Source organism: Eucyclogobius newberryi, unplaced genomic scaffold, assembly GCF_026437365.1.
Source record: "Eucyclogobius newberryi isolate DKJ021-1_F unplaced genomic scaffold, fEucNew1.0.hap1 SCAF_18, whole genome shotgun sequence".
Taxonomy (NCBI): domain Eukaryota; kingdom Metazoa; phylum Chordata; class Actinopteri; order Gobiiformes; family Gobiidae; genus Eucyclogobius; species Eucyclogobius newberryi.
Genome location: NW_027315812.1, coordinates 1405307 through 1427726, shown reverse-complemented (window position 1 = coordinate 1427726; position 22420 = coordinate 1405307). Strand labels below are relative to the sequence as shown.

The 22420-nt window shown below is 47.2% G+C and overlaps 1 protein-coding gene across 1 annotated transcript in view; it reads left to right on the top strand.

Moving 5' to 3' along the window:
• The window catches only part of LOC140364906 (uncharacterized), a 65017-nt gene that overhangs the window by 4016 nt on the left and 38581 nt on the right, over positions 1 to 22420 (top strand). The window contains exon 2 of the mRNA XM_072451287.1: positions 19319 to 19522. Within this exon, the coding sequence (XP_072307388.1) occupies positions 19319 to 19522 (204 nt within the window). The remainder of the gene's footprint in view (positions 1 to 19318; positions 19523 to 22420) is intronic.

The window sequence follows — 22420 nt, the reverse complement described above, 5'->3', positions numbered from 1 at the left end:
GTCTCTACTTCCTCTTCGGAAGACGTGACTGAGGGATTAAGGAGATCCTCAAAGTTTTCCTTCCACCGTCCGACGACATCCCCAGTCGAGGTCAGCAGGCCTCCACCCGCACCGTAAACGGTGTTGGTGAGGCACTGCTTCCCCCTCCTGAGGCGCCGGACGGTTTCCCAGAATTTCTTTGGTGCCGACCGATAGTCCTCGTCCATGGCCTCCCCGAACTCCTCCCAGGCCCGGGTTTTTGCCTCTGCGACAGCACGAGCCGCGGCTCGCTTGGCCTGCCGATACCTGTCGATGACCTCCGGAGACCCACTAGCCAGAGTGGCCTGATAGGCCTCCTTCTTCAGTCTGATGACATCCCTTACTTCCGGTGTCCACCACCGGGTTCGGGGGCCGCCACGACAGGCGCCAGAGACCTTGCGACCACAAGTCCGAGCAGCCGCATCAACAATGGAGGCGGAGAACATGGTCCACTCGGACTCAATGTCCCCAACCTCCCCCGGGACATGGGAGAAGTTCTCCCGGAGGTGCGAGTTGAATACCCTACTGACAGAGGGCTCCACTAGACGTTCCCAACAGACCCTCACAATGCGCTTGGGTCTGCCAAGTCTGTCTGGCTTCCTCCTCCGCCAGCGGATCCAACTCACCACCAGGTGGTGATCGGTTGACAACTCTGCCCCTCTCTTCACCCGAGTGTCCAAGACACGCGGCCGGAGGTCTGATGACACGGCAACAAAGTCGATCATTGACCTCCGGCCTAGGGTGTCCTGGTGCCATGTGCACTGATGAACACCCTTGTGCTTGAACATGGTGTTCGTTATGGACAATCCGTGGCACAGAAGTCCAATAACTGAACACCGCTCGGGTTCAGATCGGGGAAGCCGTTCTTCCCGATCACCCCTCTCCAGGTGTCACTGTCATTGCCCACGTGGGCGTTGCAGTCCCCCAGTAGAACAACGGAGTCCCCGGTCGGTGCACTGTCCAGTACTCCTCCCAAGGACTCCAAGAAGGCCGGGTACTCTGCACTGCTGTTCGGCCCGTAGGCCGCCACAACAGTGAGAGACCTGTCCCCCACCCGAAGGCGGAGGGACGCGACCCTCTCGTTCACCGGGGTGAACTCCCAACACGTGGCGGCTGAGCTGAGGGGCTATAAGCCCACACCAGCCCCGCCAACACCAGCCCCGCCCACACCAGCCCGCCGCCTCTCCCCACGGGCAACCCCAGAGAAGTGGAGCGTCCAGCCCCTCTCGAGGAGATGGTTCCAGAGCCCAAACTGTGCTGGAGGTGAGGCCGACTATATCTAGTCGGTATCGCTCAACCTCCCGCACGAGCTCAGGCTCTTTCCCCCCCAGCGAGGTGACATTCCATGTCCCCAGAGTTAGTCTCTGTGTCTGGAGATCTGGTCGCCGAGGCCCCTGCCGTCGACTGCCGCCCAGATCTCTCTGCACCGGCCCCTTATGGATCCTCCTGCGGGTGGTGGGCCCACGGGAGGGTGGCCCCACGTCGCTCTTTTGGGCTGTGCCCGGCCGGGCCCCGTGGGGTAAGACCCGGCCACCAGGCGCTCGCCATTGAGCACCCATCCCAGGCCTGGCTCCAGGATTGGGCCCCGGTGACGCCGATCCGGGCGACGTAAACTGCCTTGATTGTGTCGTCGTCATAAGAGGCTTCTGAACCGATCTTTGTCTGACCTGTCACCTAGGACCTGTTTGCCTTGGGAGACCCTACCAGGGGCATGAAGCCCCCGACAACATAGCTCTTGGATCATTCGGGCCCTCAAACCCCTCCACCACGTTAAGGTGTCGGTTCAAGGAGAGGTATACACATATATATATATATATATATATATATATACACGTGTATATATATATACACACACACTTCTGAACACTCTGCACTTTCTTCATGACTAAATGTTCTTGTGGCACATTTAAGTAGTTTCTCTTTGTGACGTTGTGGCTTGTTTAGTTTGTTTTATCATTGTTCAGTGTTTTATGTTCTGTTCATTTAAACCTTTTCACATTCTGATTTAACTAAACAAAGCAACACACCATGATAACATGTGTAAACTGTCTGTCGCACATTGATGACATCACAGAGGGATTCAGCTCCACTTCTGTCATTTTAAACTCTTTTTAAAACTTTATTGCCCTCCATAAAACCCTCTGTGGAGACCTAAACCAGAACCAGGACTAAAGCAGGACTAAAGCAGGACTAAAGCAGGACTAAAGCAGGACTAAAGCAGGTCTAAAGCAGGTCTAAAGCAGGACTAAAGCAGGTCTAAAGCAGGTCTAAAGCAGGACTAAAGCAGGACTAAAGCAGGACTAAAGCAGGGCTAAAGCAGGACTAAAGCAGGACTAAAGCAGGGCTAAAGCAGGACTAAAGCAGGACTAAAGCAGGACTAAAGCAGGGCTAAAGCAGGTCTAAAGCAGGTCTAAAGCAGGACTAAAGCAGGTCTAAAGCAGGTCTAAAGCAGGACTAAACCAGGACTAAACCAGGACTAAACCAGGTCTAAAGCAGGACTAAAGCAGGACTAAAGCAGGTCTAAAGCAGGACTAAAGCAGGACTAAAGCAGGACTAAAGCAGGGCTAAAGCAGGACTAAAGCAGGACTAAAGCAGGGCTAAAGCAGGACTAAAGCAGGACTAAAGCAGGACTAAAGCAGGGCTAAAGCAGGTCTAAAGCAGGTCTAAAGCAGGACTAAAGCAGGTCTAAAGCAGGTCTAAAGCAGGACTAAAGCAGGACTAAAGCAGGACTAAAGCAGGTCTAAAGCAGGACTAAAGCAGGACTAAAGCAGGGCTAAAGCAGGACTAAAGCAGGACTAAAGCAGGGCTAAAGCAGGACTAAAGCAGGACTAAAGCAGGGCTAAAGCAGGTCTAAAGCAGGACTAAAGCAGGACTAAAGCAGGACTAAAGCAGGACTAAAGCAGGGCTAAAGCAGGACTAAAGCAGGACTAAAGCAGGGCTAAAGCAGGACTAAAGCAGGACTAAAACCAGGGCTAAAGCAGGACTAAAGCAGGACTAAAGCAGGACTAAAGCAGGGCTAAAGCAGGACTAAAGCAGGTCTAAAGCAGGGCTAAAGCAGGACTAAAGCAGGACTAAAGCAGGACTAAAGCAGGGCTAAAGCAGGACTAAAGCAGGACTAAAGCAGGACTAAAGCAGGACTAAAACCAGGGCTAAAGCAGGTCTAAAGCAGGACTAAAGCAGGACTAAAGCAGGACTAAAGCAGGACTAAAGCAGGACTAAAGCAGGGCTAAAGCAGGGCTAAAGCAGGACTAAAGCAGGGCTAAAGCAGGGCTAAAGCAGGACTAAAGCAGGACTAAAGCAGGACTAAAACCAGGGCTAAAGCAGGTCTAAAGCAGGACTAAAGCAGGACTAAAGCAGGACTAAAGCAGGGCTAAAGCAGGACTAAAGCAGGACTAAAGCAGGGCTAAAGCAGGACTAAAGCAGGACTAAAGCAGGACTAAAACCAGGACTAAACCAGGACTAAACCAGGACTAAACCAGGTCTAAACCAGGTCTAAACCAGGACTAAACCAGGACTAAACCAGGTCTAAAGCAGGACTAAAGCAGGACTAAAGCAGGTCTAAAGCAGGACTAAAGCAGGTCTAAAGCAGGACTGAAGCAGGTCTAAAGCAGGACTAAAGCAGGTCTAAAGCAGGACTAAAGCAGGACTAAAGCAGGACTAAAGCAGGACTAAAGCAGGTCTAAAGCAGGACTAAAGCAGGACTAAAGCAGGACTAAAGCAGGTCTAAAGCAGGACTAAAGCAGGTCTAAAGCAGGTCTAAAGCAGGACTAAAGCAGGACTAAAGCAGGTCTAAAGCAGGTCTAAAGCAGGACTAAAGCAGGTCTAAAGCAGGTCTAAAGCAGGTCTAAAGCAGGACTAAAGCAGGTCTAAAGCAGGTCTAAAGCAGGACTAAAGCAGGTCTAAAGCAGGTCTAAAGCCGGTCTAAAGCGGGTCTAAAGCGGGTCTAAAGCGGGTCTAAAGCGGGACTAAAGCGGGACTAAAGCAGGACTAAAGCAGGACTAAAGCCGGTCTAAAGCGGGTCTAAAGCGGGTCTAAAGCGGGACTAAAGCGGGACTAAAGCGGGACTAAAGCGGGACTAAAGCGGGACTAAAGCGGGTCTAAAGCAGGTCTAAAGCAGGACTAAAGCAGGTCTAAAGCAGGTCTAAAGCAGGTCTAAAGCAGGACTAAAGCAGGTCTAAAGCAGGACTAAAGCAGGTCTAAAGCAGGACTAAAGCAGGACTAAAGCAGGTCTAAAGCAGGACTAAAGCAGGTCTAAAGCAGGACTAAAGCAGGACTAAAGCAGGTCTAAAGCAGGACTAAAGCGGGTCTAAAGCGGGACTAAAGCGGGACTAAAGCGGGACTAAAGCGGGTCTAAAGCGGGACTAAAGCAGGTCTAAAGCAGGACTAAAGCAGGACTAAAGCAGGACTAAAGCAGGTCTAAAGCAGGACTAAAGCAGGACTAAAGCAGGACTAAAGCAGGTCTAAAGCAGGACTAAAGCAGGACTAAAGCAGGTCTAAAGCAGGTCTAAAGCAGGACTAAAGCAGGACTAAAGCAGGTCTAAAGCAGGACTAAAGCAGGACTAAAGCAGGACTAAAGCAGGACTAAAGCAGGTCTAAAGCAGGACTAAAGCAGGTCTAAAGCAGGACTAAAGCAGGACTAAAGCAGGTCTAAAGCAGGACTAAAGCAGGTCTAAAGCAGGACTAAAGCAGGACTAAAGCAGGTCTAAAGCAGGACTAAAGCAGGTCTAAAGCAGGTCTTAAGCAGGACTAAAGCAGGTCTAAAGCAGGTCTAAAGCAGGTCTAAAGCAGGACTAAAGCAGGTCTAAAGCAGGTCTAAAGCAGGTCTAAAGCAGGTCTAAAGCAGGACTAAAGCAGGACTAAAGCAGGTCTAAAGCAGGTCTAAAGCAGGACTAAAGCAGGTCTAAAGCAGGTCTAAAGCAGGACTAAAGCAGGTCTAAAGCAGGACTAAAGCAGGTCTAAAGCAGGACTAAAGCAGGACTAAAGCAGGACTAAAGCAGGTCTAAAGCAGGACTAAAGCAGGACTAAAGCAGGACTAAAGCAGGACTAAAGCAGGACTAAAGCAGGTCTAAAGCAGGACTAAAGCAGGACTAAAGCAGGTCTAAAGCAGGACTAAAGCAGGGCTAAAGCAGGTCTAAAGCAGGACTAAAGCAGGACTAAAGCAGGTCTAAACCAGGTCTAAACCAGGACTAAACCAGGACTAAACCAGGACTAAACCAGGACTAAAGCAGGACTAAAGCAGGACTAAAGCAGGTCTAAAGCAGGTCTAAAGCAGGACTAAAGCAGGTCTAAAGCAGGTCTAAAGCAGGTCTAAAGCAGGACTAAACCAATACTAAACCAGGACTAAACCAGGACTAAAGCAGGTCTAAAGCAGGTCTAAAGCAGGACTAAACCATTACTAAACCAGGACTAAACCAGGACTAAAGCAGGTCTAAAGCAGGTCTAAAGCAGGACCAAACCAGGACTAAAGCAGGACTAAAGCAGGACTAAACCAGGACTAAAGCAGGTCTAAAGCAGGTCTAAACCAGGACTAAACCAGGACTAAACCAGGACTAAACCAGGACTAAACCAGGACTAAAGCAGGACTAAAGCAGGCCTAAAGCAGGACTAAAGCAGGACTAAAGCAGGACTAAAGCAGGACTAAAGCGGGTCTAAAGCGGGTCTAAAGCGGGACTAAATCAGGTCTAAAGCAGGACTAAATCAGGTCTAAAGCAGGACTAAAGCAGGTCTAAAGCAGGACTAAATCAGGTCTAAAGCAGAACTAAAGCAGGTCTAAAGCAGGAATAAATCAGGTCTAAAGCAGGACTAAAGCAGGACTAAAGCAGGACTAAAGCAGGTCTAAAGCAGGTCTAAAGCAGGACTAAAGCAGGTCTAAAGCAGGTCTAAAGCAGGACTAAAGCAGGTCTAAAGCAGGACTAAATCAGGTCTAAAGCAGGTCTAAAGCAGGACTAAAGCAGGTCTAAAGCAGGACTAAAGCAGGACTAAATCAGGTCTAAAGCAGGACTAAACCAGGACTAAACCAGGACTAAAGCAGGTCTAAAGCAGGACTAAAGCAGGTCTAAAGCAGGTCTAAAGCAGGTCTAAACCAGGACTAAACCAGGACTAAAGCAGGACTAAAGCAGGGCTAAAGCAGGTCTAAAGCAGGACTAAAGCAGGACTAAAGCAGGTCTAAAGCAGGTCTAAAGCAGGTCTAAAGCAGGACTAAACCAGGTCTAAAGCAGGTCTAAAGCAGGTCTAAAGCAGGTCTAAAGCAGGTCTAAAGCAGGACTAAAGCAGGACTAAAGCAGGACTAAAGCAGGTCTAAAGCAGGTCTAAAGCAGGTCTAAAGCAGGTCTAAAGCAGGACTAAAGCAGGACTAAAGCAGGACTAAAGCAGGACTAAAGCAGGTCTAAAGCAGGACTAAAGCAGGGCTAAAGCAGGTCTAAAGCAGGTCTAAAGCAGGACTAAACCAGGACTAAACCAGGACTAAAGCAGGTCTAAAGCAGGTCTAAAGCAGGACTAAACCATTACTAAACCAGGACTAAACCAGGACTAAAGCAGGTCTAAAGCAGGTCTAAAGCAGGACCAAACCAGGACTAAAGCAGGACTAAAGCAGGACTAAGCCAGGACTAAAGCAGGTCTAAAGCAGGACTAAAGCAGGTCTAAAGCAGGACTAAAGCAGGTCTAAAGCAGGACCAAACCAGGACTAAAGCAGGACTAAAGCAGGACCAAACCAGGTCTAAAGCAGGTCTAAAGCAGGACTAAAGCAGGTCTAAAGCGGGACTAAAGCAGGACTAAATCAGGTCTAAAGCAGGACTAAACCAGGACTAAACCAGGACTAAAGCAGGTCTAAAGCAGGACTAAAGCAGGTCTAAAGCAGGTCTAAAGCAGGTCTAAACCAGGACTAAACCAGGACTAAAGCAGGACTAAAGCAGGGCTAAAGCAGGTCTAAAGCAGGACTAAAGCAGGACTAAAGCAGGTCTAAAGCAGGTCTAAAGCAGGTCTAAAGCAGGACTAAACCAGGTCTAAAGCAGGTCTAAAGCAGGTCTAAAGCAGGTCTAAAGCAGGACTAAAGCAGGACTAAAGCAGGACTAAAGCAGGTCTAAAGCAGGTCTAAAGCAGGTCTAAAGCAGGTCTAAAGCAGGACTAAAGCAGGACTAAAGCAGGACTAAAGCAGGACTAAAGCAGGTCTAAAGCAGGACTAAAGCAGGGCTAAAGCAGGTCTAAAGCAGGTCTAAAGCAGGACTAAACCAGGACTAAACCAGGACTAAAGCAGGTCTAAAGCAGGTCTAAAGCAGGACTAAACCATTACTAAACCAGGACTAAACCAGGACTAAAGCAGGTCTAAAGCAGGTCTAAAGCAGGACCAAACCAGGACTAAAGCAGGACTAAAGCAGGACTAAGCCAGGACTAAAGCAGGACTAAAGCAGGTCTAAAGCAGGACTAAAGCAGGTCTAAAGCAGGTCTAAAGCAGGTCTAAAGCAGGTCTAAAGCAGGTCTAAAGCAGGACTAAAGCAGGTCTAAAACAGGTCTAAAACAGGTCTAAAACAGGTCTGAAGCAGGTCTAAAGCAGGTCTAAAGCAGGTCTAAAGCAGGACTAAAGCAGGACTAAAGCAGGACTAAAGCAGGTCTAAAGCAGGACTAAAGCAGGTCTAAAGCAGGTCAAAAGCAGGTCCAAAGCAGGTCTAAAGCAGGTCTAAAGCAGGTCTAAAGCAGGTCTAAAGCAGGTCTAAAGCAGGACTAAAGCAGGACTAAAGCAGGTCTAAAGCAGGTCTAAAGCAGGTCTAAAGCAGGACTAAAGCAGGACTAAAGCAGGACTAAAGCAGGTCTAAAGCTGGTCTAAAGCAGGACTAAAGCAGGGCTAAAGCAGGTCTAAAGCAGGTCTAAAGCAGGACTAAACCAGGACTAAACCAGGACTAAAGCAGGTCTAAAGCAGGTCTAAAGCAGGACTAAACCATTACTAAACCAGGACTAAACCAGGACTAAAGCAGGTCTAAAGCAGGTCTAAAGCAGGACCAAACCAGGACTAAAGCAGGACTAAAGCAGGACTAAGCCAGGACTAAAGCAGGTCTAAAGCAGGACTAAAGCAGGTCTAAAGCAGGACTAAAGCAGGTCTAAAGCAGGACCAAACCAGGACTAAAGCAGGACTAAAGCAGGACCAAACCAGGTCTAAAGCAGGTCTAAAGCAGGACTAAAGCAGGTCTAAAGCGGGACTAAAGCAGGACTAAATCAGGTCTAAAGCAGGACTAAACCAGGACTAAACCAGGACTAAAGCAGGTCTAAAGCAGGACTAAAGCAGGTCTAAAGCAGGTCTAAAGCAGGTCTAAACCAGGACTAAACCAGGACTAAAGCAGGACTAAAGCAGGGCTAAAGCAGGTCTAAAGCAGGACTAAAGCAGGACTAAAGCAGGTCTAAAGCAGGTCTAAAGCAGGTCTAAAGCAGGACTAAACCAGGTCTAAAGCAGGTCTAAAGCAGGTCTAAAGCAGGTCTAAAGCAGGACTAAAGCAGGACTAAAGCAGGACTAAAGCAGGTCTAAAGCAGGTCTAAAGCAGGTCTAAAGCAGGTCTAAAGCAGGACTAAAGCAGGACTAAAGCAGGACTAAAGCAGGACTAAAGCAGGTCTAAAGCAGGACTAAAGCAGGGCTAAAGCAGGTCTAAAGCAGGTCTAAAGCAGGACTAAACCAGGACTAAACCAGGACTAAAGCAGGTCTAAAGCAGGTCTAAAGCAGGACTAAACCATTACTAAACCAGGACTAAACCAGGACTAAAGCAGGTCTAAAGCAGGTCTAAAGCAGGACCAAACCAGGACTAAAGCAGGACTAAAGCAGGACTAAGCCAGGACTAAAGCAGGACTAAAGCAGGTCTAAAGCAGGACTAAAGCAGGTCTAAAGCAGGTCTAAAGCAGGTCTAAAGCAGGTCTAAAGCAGGTCTAAAGCAGGACTAAAGCAGGTCTAAAACAGGTCTAAAACAGGTCTAAAACAGGTCTGAAGCAGGTCTAAAGCAGGTCTAAAGCAGGTCTAAAGCAGGACTAAAGCAGGACTAAAGCAGGACTAAAGCAGGTCTAAAGCAGGACTAAAGCAGGTCTAAAGCAGGTCAAAAGCAGGTCCAAAGCAGGTCTAAAGCAGGTCTAAAGCAGGTCTAAAGCAGGTCTAAAGCAGGTCTAAAGCAGGACTAAAGCAGGACTAAAGCAGGTCTAAAGCAGGTCTAAAGCAGGTCTAAAGCAGGACTAAAGCAGGACTAAAGCAGGACTAAAGCAGGTCTAAAGCTGGTCTAAAGCAGGACTAAAGCAGGACTAAAGCAGGTCTAAAGCAGGACTAAAGCGGGTCTAAAGCGGGACTAAAGCGGGACTAAAGCGGGTCTAAAGCTGGTCTAAAGCTGGTCTAAAGCAGGACTAAAGCAGGTCTAAAGCAGGACTAAAGCAGGTCTAAAGCAGGACTAAAGCAGGACTAAAGCGGGTCTAAAGCGGGACTAAAGCGGGTCTAAAGCGGGACTAAAGCGGGACTAAAGCGGGTCTAAAGCTGGTCTAAAGCAGGACTAAAGCAGGTCTAAAGCAGGACTAAAGCAGGTCTAAAGCAGGACTAAAGCAGGTCTAAAGCAGGACTAAAGCAGGACTAAAGCAGGACTAAAGCAGGTCTAAAGCAGGTCTAAAGCAGGTCTAAAGCAGGTCTAAAGCAGGTCTAAAGCAGGACTAAAGCAGGACTAAAGCAGGACTAAAGCAGGACTAAAGCAGGTCTAAAGCAGGTCTAAAGCAGGACTAAAGCAGGACTAAAGCAGGACTAAAGCAGGTCTAAAGCAGGACTAAAGCAGGACTAAAGCAGGACTAAAGCAGGTCTAAAGCAGGACTAAATCAGGTCTAAATCAGGACTAAAGCAGGACTAAAGCAGGTCTAAAGCAGGACTAAAGCAGGTCTAAAGCAGGTCTAAAGCAGGTCCAAAGCAGGACCAAAGCAGGACTAAAGCAGGACTAAAGCAGGACTAAAGCAGGTCTAAAGCAGGTCTAAAGCAGGACTAAAGCAGGGCTAAAGCAGGACTAAAGCAGGACTAAAGCAGGACTAAAGCAGGGCTAAAGCAGGTCTAAAGCAGGACTAAAGCAGGTCTAAAGCAGGACTAAAGCAGGGCTAAAGCAGGTCTAAAGCAGGTCTAAAGCAGGTCTAAAGCAGGTCTAAACCAGGACTAAACCAGGACTAAACCAGGACTAAACCAGGACTAAAGCAGGACTAAAGCAGGACTAAAGCAGGTCTAAAGCAGGTCTAAAGCAGGACTAAAGCAGGTCTAAAGCAGGTCTAAAGCAGGTCTAAAGCAGGACTAAACCATTACTAAACCAGGACTAAACCAGGACTAAAGCAGGTCTAAAGCAGGTCTAAAGCAGGACTAAACCATTACTAAACCAGGACTAAACCAGGACTAAAGCAGGTCTAAAGCAGGTCTAAAGCAGGACCAAACCAGGACTAAAGCAGGACTAAAGCAGGACTAAACCAGGACTAAAGCAGGTCTAAAGCAGGACTAAACCAGGACTAAACCAGGACTAAACCAGGACTAAACCAGGACTAAACCAGGACTAAAGCAGGACTAAACCAGGACTAAAGCAGGCCTAAAGCAGGACTAAAGCAGGACTAAAGCAGGACTAAAGCGGGTCTAAAGCGGGTCTAAAGCGGGACTAAATCAGGTCTAAAGCAGGACTAAATCAGGTCTAAAGCAGGACTAAAGCAGGTCTAAAGCAGGACTAAATCAGGTCTAAAGCAGAACTAAAGCAGGTCTAAAGCAGGAATAAATCAGGTCTAAAGCAGGTCTAAAGCAGGACTAAAGCAGGACTAAAGCAGGACTAAAGCAGGTCTAAAGCAGGACTAAAGCAGGTCTAAAGCAGGACTAAATCAGGTCTAAAGCAGGTCTAAAGCAGGACTAAAGCAGGTCTAAAGCAGGACTAAAGCAGGTCTAAAGCAGGACTAAATCAGGTCTAAAGCAGGACTAAATCAGGTCTAAAGCAGGTCTAAAGCAGGTCTAAAGCAGGACTAAATCAGGTCTAAAGCAAGACTAAAGCAGGTCTAAAGCAGGACTAAAGCAGGTCTAAAGCAGGACTAAAGCAGGGCTAAAGCAGGGCTAAAGCAGGTCTAAAGCAGGACTAAAGCAGGACTAAAGCAGGGCTAAAGCAGGGCTAAAGCAGGTCTAAAGCAGGTCTAAAGCAGGTCTAAAGCAGGACTAAAGCAGGTCTAAAGCAGGACTAAAGCAGGACTAAAGCAGGGCTAAAGCAGGTCTAAAGCAGGTCTAAAGCAGGACTAAACCAGGACTAAAGCAGGACTAAAGCAGGGCTAAAGCAGGTCTAAAGCAGGACTAAAGCAGGACTAAAGCAGGTCTAAAGCAGGTCTAAAGCAGGACTAAAGCAGGGCTAAAGCAGGTCTAAAGCAGGTCTAAAGCAGGACTAAACCAGGACTAAACCAGGACTAAAGCAGGTCTAAAGCAGGTCTAAAGCAGGACCAAACCAGGACTAAAGCAGGACTAAAGCAGGACTAAAGCAGGACTAAACCAGGACTAAACCAGGACTAAACCAGGACTAAAGCAGGACTAAACCAGGACTAAAGCAGGTCTAAAGCAGGACTGAAGCAGGTCTAAAGCAGGACTAAAGCAGGTCTAAAGCAGGACTAAAGCAGGACTAAAGCAGGACTAAAGCAGGACTAAAGCAGGACTAAAGCAGGTCTAAAGCAGGACTAAAGCAGGACTAAAGCAGGACTAAAGCAGGTCTAAAGCAGGACTAAAGCAGGACTAAAGCAGGACTAAAGCAGGTCTAAAGCAGGTCTAAAGCAGGACTAAAGCAGGACTAAAGCAGGTCTAAAGCAGGTCTAAAGCAGGACTAAAGCAGGTCTAAAGCAGGTCTAAAGCAGGACTAAAGCAGGTCTAAAGCAGGTCTAAAGCAGGACTAAAGCAGGTCTAAAGCAGGTCTAAAGCCGGTCTAAAGCGGGTCTAAAGCGGGTCTAAAGCGGGTCTAAAGCGGGTCTAAAGCGGGACTAAAGCGGGACTAAAGCGGGACTAAAGCAGGACTAAAGCGGGTCTAAAGCGGGACTAAAGCAGGACTAAAGCCGGTCTAAAGCGGGTCTAAAGCGGGACTAAAGCAGGACTAAAGCCGGTCTAAAGCGGGTCTAAAGCGGGACTAAAGCGGGACTAAAGCGGGTCTAAAGCGGGACTAAAGCGGGACTAAAGCGGGACTAAAGCGGGACTAAAGCGGGACTAAAGCGGGTCTAAAGCAGGTCTAAAGCAGGACTAAAGCAGGTCTAAAGCAGGACTAAAGCAGGTCTAAAGCAGGACTAAAGCAGGACTAAAGCAGGACTAAAGCAGGACTAAAGCAGGACTAAAACAGGACTAAAGCAGGACTAAAGCAGGACTAAAGCAGGTCTAAAGCAGGACTAAAGCAGGTCTAAAGCAGGACTAAAGCAGGACTAAAGCAGGTCTAAAGCAGGTCTAAAGCAGGACTAAAGCAGGTCTAAAGCAGGTCTAAAGCAGGACTAAAGCAGGACTAAAGCAGGTCTAAAGCAGGACTAAAGCAGGACTAAAGCAGGTCTAAAGCAGGTCTAAAGCAGGACTAAAGCAGGTCTAAAGCAGGTCTAAAGCAGGACTAAAGCAGGTCTAAAGCAGGACTAAAGCAGGACTAAAGCAGGACTAAAGCAGGTCTAAAGCAGGACTAAAGCAGGTCTAAAGCAGGACTAAAGCAGGACTAAAGCAGGACTAAAGCAGGTCTAAAGCAGGACTAAATCAGGTCTAAAGCAGGACTAAAGCAGGACTAAAGCAGGTCTAAAGCAGGACTAAAGCAGGACTAAAGCAGGACTAAAGCAGGTCTAAAGCAGGACTAAAGCAGGACTAAAGCAGGTCTAAAGCAGGTCTAAAGCAGGACTAAAGCAGGTCTAAAGCAGGACTAAAGCAGGTCTAAAGCAGGACTAAAGCAGGACTAAAGCAGGACTAAACCAGGACTAAACCAGGACTAAAGCAGGACTAAAGCAGGGCTAAAGCAGGTCTAAAGCAGGACTAAAGCAGGACTAAAGCAGGTCTAAAGCAGGTCTAAAGCAGGACTAAAGCAGGTCTAAAGCAGGTCTAAAGCAGGACTAAACCAGGACTAAACCAGGACTAAAGCAGGTCTAAAGCAGGTCTAAAGCAGGACTAAACCATTACTAAACCAGGACTAAACCAGGACTAAAGCAGGTCTAAAGCAGGACCAAACCAGGACAAAAGCAGGACTAAAGCAGGACCAAACCAGGACTAAAGCAGGACTAAAGCAGGACTAAGCCAGGACTAAACCAGGACTAAAGCAGGACTAAACCAGGACTAAAGCAGGTCTAAAGCAGGACTAAAGCAGGACTAAAGCAGGACTAAAGCAGGTCTAAAGCAGGACTAAAGCAGGTCTAAAGCAGGACTAAAGCAGGACTAAAGCAGGTCTAAAGCAGGACTAAAGCAGGACTAAAGCAGGTCTAAAGCAGGACTAAAGCAGGACTAAAGCAGGACTAAAGCAGGACTAAAGCAGGTCTAAAGCAGGACTAAAGCAGGACTAAAGCAGGACTAAAGCAGGACTAAAGCAGGTCTAAAGCAGGACTAAAGCAGGACTAAAGCAGGACTAAAGCAGGTCTAAAGCAGGACTAAAGCAGGTCTAAAGCAGGTCTAAAGCAGGTCTAAAGCAGGACTAAAGCAGGTCTAAAACAGGTCTAAAACAGGTCTGAAGCAGGTCTAAAGCAGGTCTAAAGCAGGTCTAAAGCAGGACTAAAGCAGGACTAAAGCAGGACTAAAGCAGGTCTAAAGCAGGACTAAAGCAGGTCTAAAGCAGGTCAAAAGCAGGTCCAAAGCAGGTCTAAAGCAGGTCTAAAGCAGGTCTAAAGCAGGTCTAAAGCAGGACTAAAGCAGGACTAAAGCAGGTCTAAAGCAGGTCTAAAGCAGGTCTAAAGCAGGACTAAAGCAGGACTAAAGCAGGACTAAAGCAGGTCTAAAGCTGGTCTAAAGCAGGACTAAAGCGGGTCTAAAGCGGGACTAAAGCGGGACTAAAGCGGGTCTAAAGCTGGACTAAAGCAGGTCTAAAGCAGGACTAAAGCAGGTCTAAAGCAGGTCTAAAGCAGGACTAAAGCAGGTCTAAAGCAGGACTAAAGCAGGTCTAAAGCAGGTCTAAAGCAGGACTAAAGCAGGTCTAAAGCAGGACTAAAGCAGGACTAAAGCAGGACTAAAGCAGGTCTAAAGCAGGTCTAAAGCAGGACTAAAGCAGGACTAAAGCAGGTCTAAAGCAGGACTAAAGCAGGTCTAAAGCAGGTCTAAAGCAGGACTAAAGCAGGACTAAAGCAGGACTAAAGCAGGACTAAAGCAGGACTAAAGCAGGTCTAAAGCAGGTCTAAAGCAGGACTAAAGCAGGTCTAAAGCAGGTCTAAAGCAGGTCTAAATCAGGTCTAAATCAGGTCTAAAGCAGGTCTAAAGCAGGACTAAAGCAGGTCTAAAGCAGGACTAAAGCAGGTCTAAAGCAGGTCTAAAGCAGGACTAAAGCAGGTCTAAAGCAGGTCTAAAGCAGGACTAAAGCAGGTCTAAAGCAGGTCTAAAGCTGGTCTAAAGCAGGACTAAATCAGGTCTAAAGCAGGACTAAAGCAGGACTAAAGCAGGTCTAAAGCAGGTCTAAAGCAGGTCTAAAGCAGGACTAAAGCAGGACTAAAGCAGGTCTAAAGCAGGACTAAAGCAGGACTAAAGCAGGTCTAAAGCAGGACTAAAGCAGGACTAAAGCAGGTCCAAAGCAGGACTAAAGCAGGACTAAAGCAGGTCTAAAGCAGGACTAAAGCAGGACTAAAGCAGGGCTAAAGCAGGTCTAAAGCAGGACTAAAGCAGGGCTAAAGCAGGACTAAAGCAGGACTAAAGCAGGACTAAAGCAGGACTAAAGCAGGGCTAAAGCAGGTCTAAAGCAGGACTAAAGCAGGTCTAAAGCAGGACTAAAGCAGGGCTAAAGCAGGTCTAAAGCAGGTCTAAAGCAGGTCTAAACCAGGTCTAAACCAGGACTAAACCAGGACTAAACCAGGACTAAACCAGGACTAAACCAGGACTAAACCAGGACTAAAGCAGGACTAAAGCAGGACTAAAGCAGGTCTAAAGCAGGTCTAAAGCAGGACTAAAGCAGGTCTAAAGCAGGTCTAAAGCAGGTCTAAAGCAGGACTAAACCATTACTAAACCAGGACTAAACCAGGACTAAAGCAGGTCTAAAGCAGGTCTAAAGCAGGACTAAACCATTACTAAACCAGGACTAAACCAGGACTAAAGCAGGTCTAAAGCAGGTCTAAAGCAGGACCAAACCAGGACTAAAGCAGGACTAAAGCAGGACTAAACCAGGACTAAAGCAGGTCTAAAGCAGGTCTAAAGCAGGTCTAAAGCAGGACTAAACCAGGACTAAACCAGGACTAAACCAGGACTAAACCAGGACTAAACCAGGACTAAACCAGGACTAAAGCAGGCCTAAAGCAGGACTAAAGCAGGACTAAAGCAGGACTAAAGCGGGTCTAAAGCGGGTCTAAAGCGGGACTAAATCAGGTCTAAAGCAGGACTAAATCAGGTCTAAAGCAGGACTAAAGCAGGTCTAAAGCAGGACTAAATCAGGTCTAAAGCAGAACTAAAGCAGGTCTAAAGCAGGAATAAATCAGGTCTAAAGCAGGTCTAAAGCAGGACTAAAGCAGGACTAAAGCAGGACTAAAGCAGGTCTAAAGCAGGACTAAAGCAGGTCTAAAGCAGGACTAAATCAGGTCTAAAGCAGGTCTAAAGCAGGACTAAAGCAGGACTAAAGCAGGACTAAAGCAGGTCTAAAGCAGGACTAAAGCAGGACTAAAGCAGGACTAAAGCCGGTCTAAAGCAGGTCTAAAGCAGGACTAAAGCAGGTCTAAAGCAGGACTAAAGCAGGTCTAAAGCAGGACTAAATCAGGTCTAAAGCAGGACTAAAGCAGGTCTAAAGCAGGACTAAAGCAGGTCTAAAGCAAGACTAAAGCAGGTCTAAAGCAGGACTAAAGCAGGACTAAATCAGGTCTAAAGCAGGTCTAAAGCAGGTCTAAAGCAGGACTAAATCAGGTCTAAAGCAAGACTAAAGCAGGTCTAAAGCAGGACTAAAGCAGGACTAAAGCAGGACTAAAGCCGGTCTAAAGCAGGTCTAAAGCAGGACTAAAGCAGGTCTAAAGCAGGACTAAAGCAGGTCTAAAGCAGGACTAAATCAGGTCTAAAGCAGGACTAAATCAGGTCTAAAGCAGGTCTAAAGCAGGTCTAAAGCAGGACTAAAGCAGGACTAAAGCCGGTCTAAAGCAGGTCTAAAGCAGGACTAAAGCAGGTCTAAAGCAGGACTAAAGCAGGTCTAAAGCAGGACTAAATCAGGTCTAAAGCAGGACTAAAGCAGGTCTAAAGCAGGACTAAAGCAGGTCTAAAGCAAGACTAAAGCAGGTCTAAAGCAGGACTAAAGCAGGACTAAATCAGGTCTAAAGCAGGTCTAAAGCAGGTCTAAAGCAGGACTAAATCAGGTCTAAAGCAAGACTAAAGCAGGTCTAAAGCAGGACTAAAGCAGGACTAAAGCAGGACTAAAGCCGGTCTAAAGCAGGTCTAAAGCAGGACTAAAGCAGGTCTAAAGCAGGACTAAAGCAGGTCTAAAGCAGGACTAAATCAGGTCTAAAGCAGGACTAAATCAGGTCTAAAGCAGGTCTAAAGCAGGTCTAAAGCAGGACTAAATCAGGTCTAAAGCAAGACTAAAGCAGGTCTAAAGCAGGACTAAAGCAGGTCTAAAGCAGGACTAAAGCAGGGCTAAAGCAGGGCTAAAGCAGGTCTAAAGCAGGACTAAACCAGGACTAAAGCAGGACTAAAGCAGGGCTAAAGCAGGTCTAAAGCAGGACTAAAGCAGGACTAAAGCAGGTCTAAAGCAGGTCTAAAGCAGGACTAAAGCAGGTCTAAACCAGGACTAAACCAGGACTAAAGCAGGTCTAAAGCAGGTCTAAAGCAGGACCAAACCAGGACTAAAGCAGGACTAAAGCAGGACTAAGCCAGGACTAAAGCAGGACTAAACCAGGACTAAACCAGGACTAAAGCAGGTCTAAAGCAGGTCTAAAGCAGGACCAAACCAGGACTAAAGCAGGACTAAAGCAGGTCTAAAGCAGGTCTAAAGCAGGACTAAACCAGGACTAAACCAGGACTAAAGCAGGTCTAAAGCAGGTCTAAAGCAGGACCAAACCAGGACTAAAGCAGGACTAAAGCAGGACTAAGCCAGGACTAAAGCAGGACTAAAGCAGGACTAAACCAGGACTAAACCAGGACTAAACCAGGACTAAAGCAGGACTAAACCAGGACTAAAGCAGGTCTAAAGCAGGACTGAAGCAGGTCTAAAGCAGGACTAAAGCAGGTCTAAAGCAGGACTAAAGCAGGACTAAAGCAGGACTAAAGCAGGACTAAAGCAGGTCTAAAGCAGGACTAAAGCAGGACTAAAGCAGGACTAAAGCAGGTCTAAAGCAGGACTAAAGCAGGACTAAAGCAGGACTAAAGCAGGTCTAAAGCAGGTCTAAAGCAGGACTAAAGCAGGACTAAAGCAGGTCTAAAGCAGGTCTAAAGCAGGACTAAAGCAGGTCTAAAGCAGGTCTAAAGCAGGACTAAAGCAGGTCTAAAGCAGGTCTAAAGCAGGACTAAAGCGGGTCTAAAGCGGGTCTAAAGCGGGTCTAAAGCGGGTCTAAAGCGGGTCTAAAGCGGGTCTAAAGCGGGTCTAAAGCGGGACTAAAGCGGGACTAAAGCAGGACTAAAGCCGGTCTAAAGCGGGTCTAAAGCGGGACTAAAGCAGGACTAAAGCCGGTCTAAAGCGGGTCTAAAGCGGGACTAAAGCGGGACTAAAGCGGGTCTAAAGCGGGACTAAAGCGGGACTAAAGCGGGACTAAAGCGGGACTAAAGCGGGACTAAAGCGGGTCTAAAGCAGGTCTAAAGCAGGACTAAAGCAGGTCTAAAGCAGGACTAAAGCAGGTCTAAAGCAGGACTAAAGCAGGTCTAAAGCAGGACTAAAGCAGGACTAAAGCAGGTCTAAAGCAGGTCTAAAGCAGGTCTAAAGCAGGACTAAAGCAGGACTAAAGCAGGTCTAAAGCAGGACTAAAGCAGGACTAAAACAGGACTAAAGCAGGACTAAAGCAGGACTAAAGCAGGTCTAAAGCAGGACTAAAGCAGGTCTAAAGCAGGACTAAAGCAGGACTAAAGCAGGTCTAAAGCAGGTCTAAAGCAGGACTAAAGCAGGACTAAAGCAGGTCTAAAGCAGGACTAAAGCAGGACTAAAGCAGGTCTAAAGCAGGTCTAAAGCAGGACTAAAGCAGGACTAAAGCAGGACTAAAGCAGGACTAAAGCAGGTCTAAAGCAGGTCTAAAGCAGGTCTAAAGCAGGTCTAAAGCAGGTCTAAAGCAGGACTAAAGCAGGTCTAAAGCAGGTCTAAAGCAGGACTAAAGCAGGTCTAAAGCAGGACTAAAGCAGGACTAAAGCAGGACTAAAGCAGGTCTAAAGCAGGACTAAAGCAGGTCTAAAGCAGGACTAAAGCAGGACTAAAGCAGGACTAAAGCAGGTCTAAAGCAGGACTAAATCAGGTCTAAAGCAGGACTAAAGCAGGACTAAAGCGGGTCTAAAGCGGGTCTAAAGCGGGACTAAAGCGGGTCTAAAGCGGGACTAAAGCGGGTCTAAAGCAGGACTAAAGCAGGACTAAAGCAGGACTAAAGCAGGACTAAAGCAGGACTAAAGCAGGGCTAAAGCAGGTCTAAAGCAGGACTAAAGCAGGACTAAAGCAGGGCTAAAGCAGGGCTAAAGCAGGGCTAAAGCAGGTCTAAAGCAGGTCTAAAGCAGGTCTAAAGCAGGACTAAATCAGGTCTAAAGCAGGACTAAAGCAGGTCTAAAGCAGGTCTAAAGCAGGACTAAAGCAGGACTAAAGCAGGACTAAAACAGGTCTAAAGCAGGTCTAAAGCAGGACTAAAGCAGGACTAAAGCAGGTCTAAAGCAGGACTAAAGCAGGTCTAAAGCAGGTCTAAAGCAGGTCTAAAGCAGGTCTAAAGCAGGTCTAAAGCAGGTCTAAAGCAGGTCTAAAGCAGGACTAAAGCAGGACTAAAGCAGGTCTAAAGCAGGACTAAAGCAGGTCTAAAGCAGGACTAAAGCAGGACTAAAGCAGGTCTAAAGCAGGACTAAAGCAGGACTAAAGCCGGTCTAAAGCAGGACTAAAGCAGGACTAAAGCAGGTCTAAAGCAGGACTAAAGCAGGTCTAAAGCAGGACTAAACCAGGACTAAAGCAGGTCTAAAGCAGGACTAAAGCAGGTCTAAAGCAGGACTAACTCTGGTCTCTTTTTGCAGATGTGAAGTCGTCCCACAGTAAAAACGGTCGTCCCTCAGAGTCCGGTGACACCGCCTCAGATCCAGGTCCAGGTCCAGGTTCAGGTTCAGGTCCAGGTCCGGGCGGGTCCTGGTTCAGTCTGGTTCTAGTCCTGGCTCTGGTGGGACTCTGGAGCTCCATGGCCGTGGTTTACTTCGACGTGGTGGACTACGACAGCGTTCTGGGTGAGTTACACATGACTTTCATCACAAACATGAAACTTTCATATCTTTGTTTTAGATTTAAAGACTGTAAACATTCTAAACCTTCTTTAACTGTCCAGTGGGTGTAATGCCTCGTTTGTCCAGGAGGGTTCCACTGTGCAAGAACATTCTCAATCTGTGGACCTAGTCTGAGAAAGATATTTATCCTACTCTAAGTAAGCCCTGCCCAGCGTGTTCAGATACTTCCTCACAGCGTGTTCAGATACTTCCTCAGTTACTTCCTCACAGCGTGTTCAGATACTTCCTCTGAGCGTGTTCAGATACTTCCTCACAGCGTGTTCAGATACTTCCTCAGATACTTCCTCACAGCGTGTTCAGATACTTCCTCAGATACTTCCTCACAGCGTGTTCAGTTACTTCCTCACAGCGTGTTCAGATACTTCCTCAGAGCATGTTCAGTTACTTCCTCTGAGCGTGTTCAGTTACTTCCTCACAGCGTGTTCAGTTACTTCCTCACAGCGTGTTCAGATACTTCCTCAGATACTTCCTCACAGCGTGTTCAGTTACTTCCTCTGAGCGTGTTCAGTTACTTCCTCACAGCGTGTTCAGTTACTTCCTCACAGCGTGTTCATATTCTTCCTCAGAGCATGTTCAGTTACTTCCTCTGAGCGTGTTCAGTTACTTCCTCACAGCGTGTTCAGTTACTTCCTCACAGCGTGTTCAGATACTTCCTCACAGCGTGTTCAGATACTTCCTCTGAGCGTGTTCAGATACTTCCTCACAGCGTGTTCAGATACTTCCTCAGATACTTCCTCACAGCGTGTTCAGATACTTCCTCACAGCGTGTTCAGATACTTCCTCAGATACTTCCTCACAGCGTGTTCAGTTACTTCCTCACAGCGTGTTCAGATACTTCCTCAGAGCATGTTCAGTTACTTCCTCACAGCGTGTTCAGATACTTCCTCAGATACTTCCTCACAGCGTGTTCAGTTACTTCCTCACAGTGTGTTCAGATACTTCCTCAGAGCATGTTCAGTTACTTCCTCTGAGCGTGTTCAGTTACTTCCTCACAGCGTGTTCAGTTACTTCCTCACAGCGTGTTCAGATACTTCCTCTGAGCGTGTTCAGATACTTCCTCACAGCGTGTTCAGATACTTCTTCAGATACTTCCTCACAGCGTCTTCAGATACTTCCTCACAGCGTGTTCAGATACTTCCTCAGATACTTCCTCACAGCGTGTTCAGTTACTTCCACACAGCGTGTTCAGATACTTCCTCAGAGCATGTTCAGTTACTTCCTCACAGCGTGTTCAGATACTTCCTCAGATACTTCCTCACAGCGTTTTCAGATACTTCCTCAGAGCATGTTCAGTTACTTCCTCACAGCGTGTTCAGATACTTCCTCTGAGCGTGTTCAGATACTTCCTCACAGCGTGTTCAGATACTTCCTCAGATACTTCCTCACAGCGTGTTCAGATACTTCCTCAGATACTTCCTCACAGCGTGTTCAGTTACTTCCTCACAGCGTGTTCAGATACTTCCTCAGAGCATGTTCAGTTACTTCCTCTGAGCGTGTTCAGTTACTTCCTCACAGCGTGTTCAGTTACTTCCTCACAGCGTGTTCAGATACTTCCTCAGATACTTCCTCACAGCGTGTTCAGTTACTTCCTCTGAGCGTGTTCAGTTACTTCCTCACAGCGTGTTCAGTTACTTCCTCACAGCGTGTTCAGATTCTTCCTCAGAGCATGTTCAGTTACTTCCTCTGAGCGTGTTCAGTTACTTCCTCACAGCGTGTTCAGTTACTTCCTCACAGCGTGTTCAGATACTTCCTCACAGCGTGTTCAGATACTTCCTCTGAGCGTGTTCAGATACTTCCTCACAGCGTGTTCAGATACTTCCTCAGATACTTCCTCACAGCGTGTTCAGATACTTCCTCACAGCGTGTTCAGATACTCCCTCAGATACTTCCTCACAGCGTGTTCAGTTACTTCCTCACAGCGTGTTCAGATACTTCCTCAGATACTTCCTGACAGCGTGTTCAGTTACTTCCTCACAGTGTGTTCAGATACTTCCTCAGAGCATGTTCAGTTACTTCCTCTGAGCGTGTTCAGTTACTTCCTCACAGCGTGTTCAGTTACTTCCTCACAGCGTGTTCAGATACTTCCTCTGAGCGTGTTCAGATACTTCCTCACAGCGTGTTCAGATACTTCCTCAGATACTTCCTCACAGCGTGTTCAGATACTTCCTCTGAGCGTGTTCAGATACTTCCTCACAGCGTGTTCAGATACTTCCTCAGATACTTCCTCACAGCGTGTTCAGATACTTCCTCACAGCGTGTTCAGATACTTCCTCAGATACTTCCTCACAGCGTGTTCAGTTACTTCCTCACAGCGTGTTCAGATACTTCCTCTGAGCGTGTTCAGATACTTCCTCACAGCGTGTTCAGATACTTCCTCAGATACTTCCTCACAGCGTGTTCAGATACTTCCTCACAGCGTGTTCAGATACTTCCTCTGAGCGTGTTCAGATACTTCCTCACAGCGTGTTCAGATACTTCCTCAGATACTTCCTCACAGCGTGTTCAGATACTTCCTCACAGCGTGTTCAGATACTTCCTCAGATACTTCCTCACAGCGTGTTCAGTTACTTCCTCACAGCGTGTTCAGATACTTCCTCAGAGCATGTTCAGTTACTTCCTCACAGCGTGTTCAGATACTTCCTCAGATACTTCCTCACAGCGTTTTCAGATACTTCCTCAGAGCATGTTCAGTTACTTCCTCACAGCGTGTTCAGATACTTCCTCTGAGCGTGTTCAGATACTTCCTCACAGCGTGTTCAGATACTTCCTCAGATACTTCCTCACAGCGTGTTCAGATACTTCCTCAGATACTTCCTCACAGCGTGTTCAGATACTTCCTCA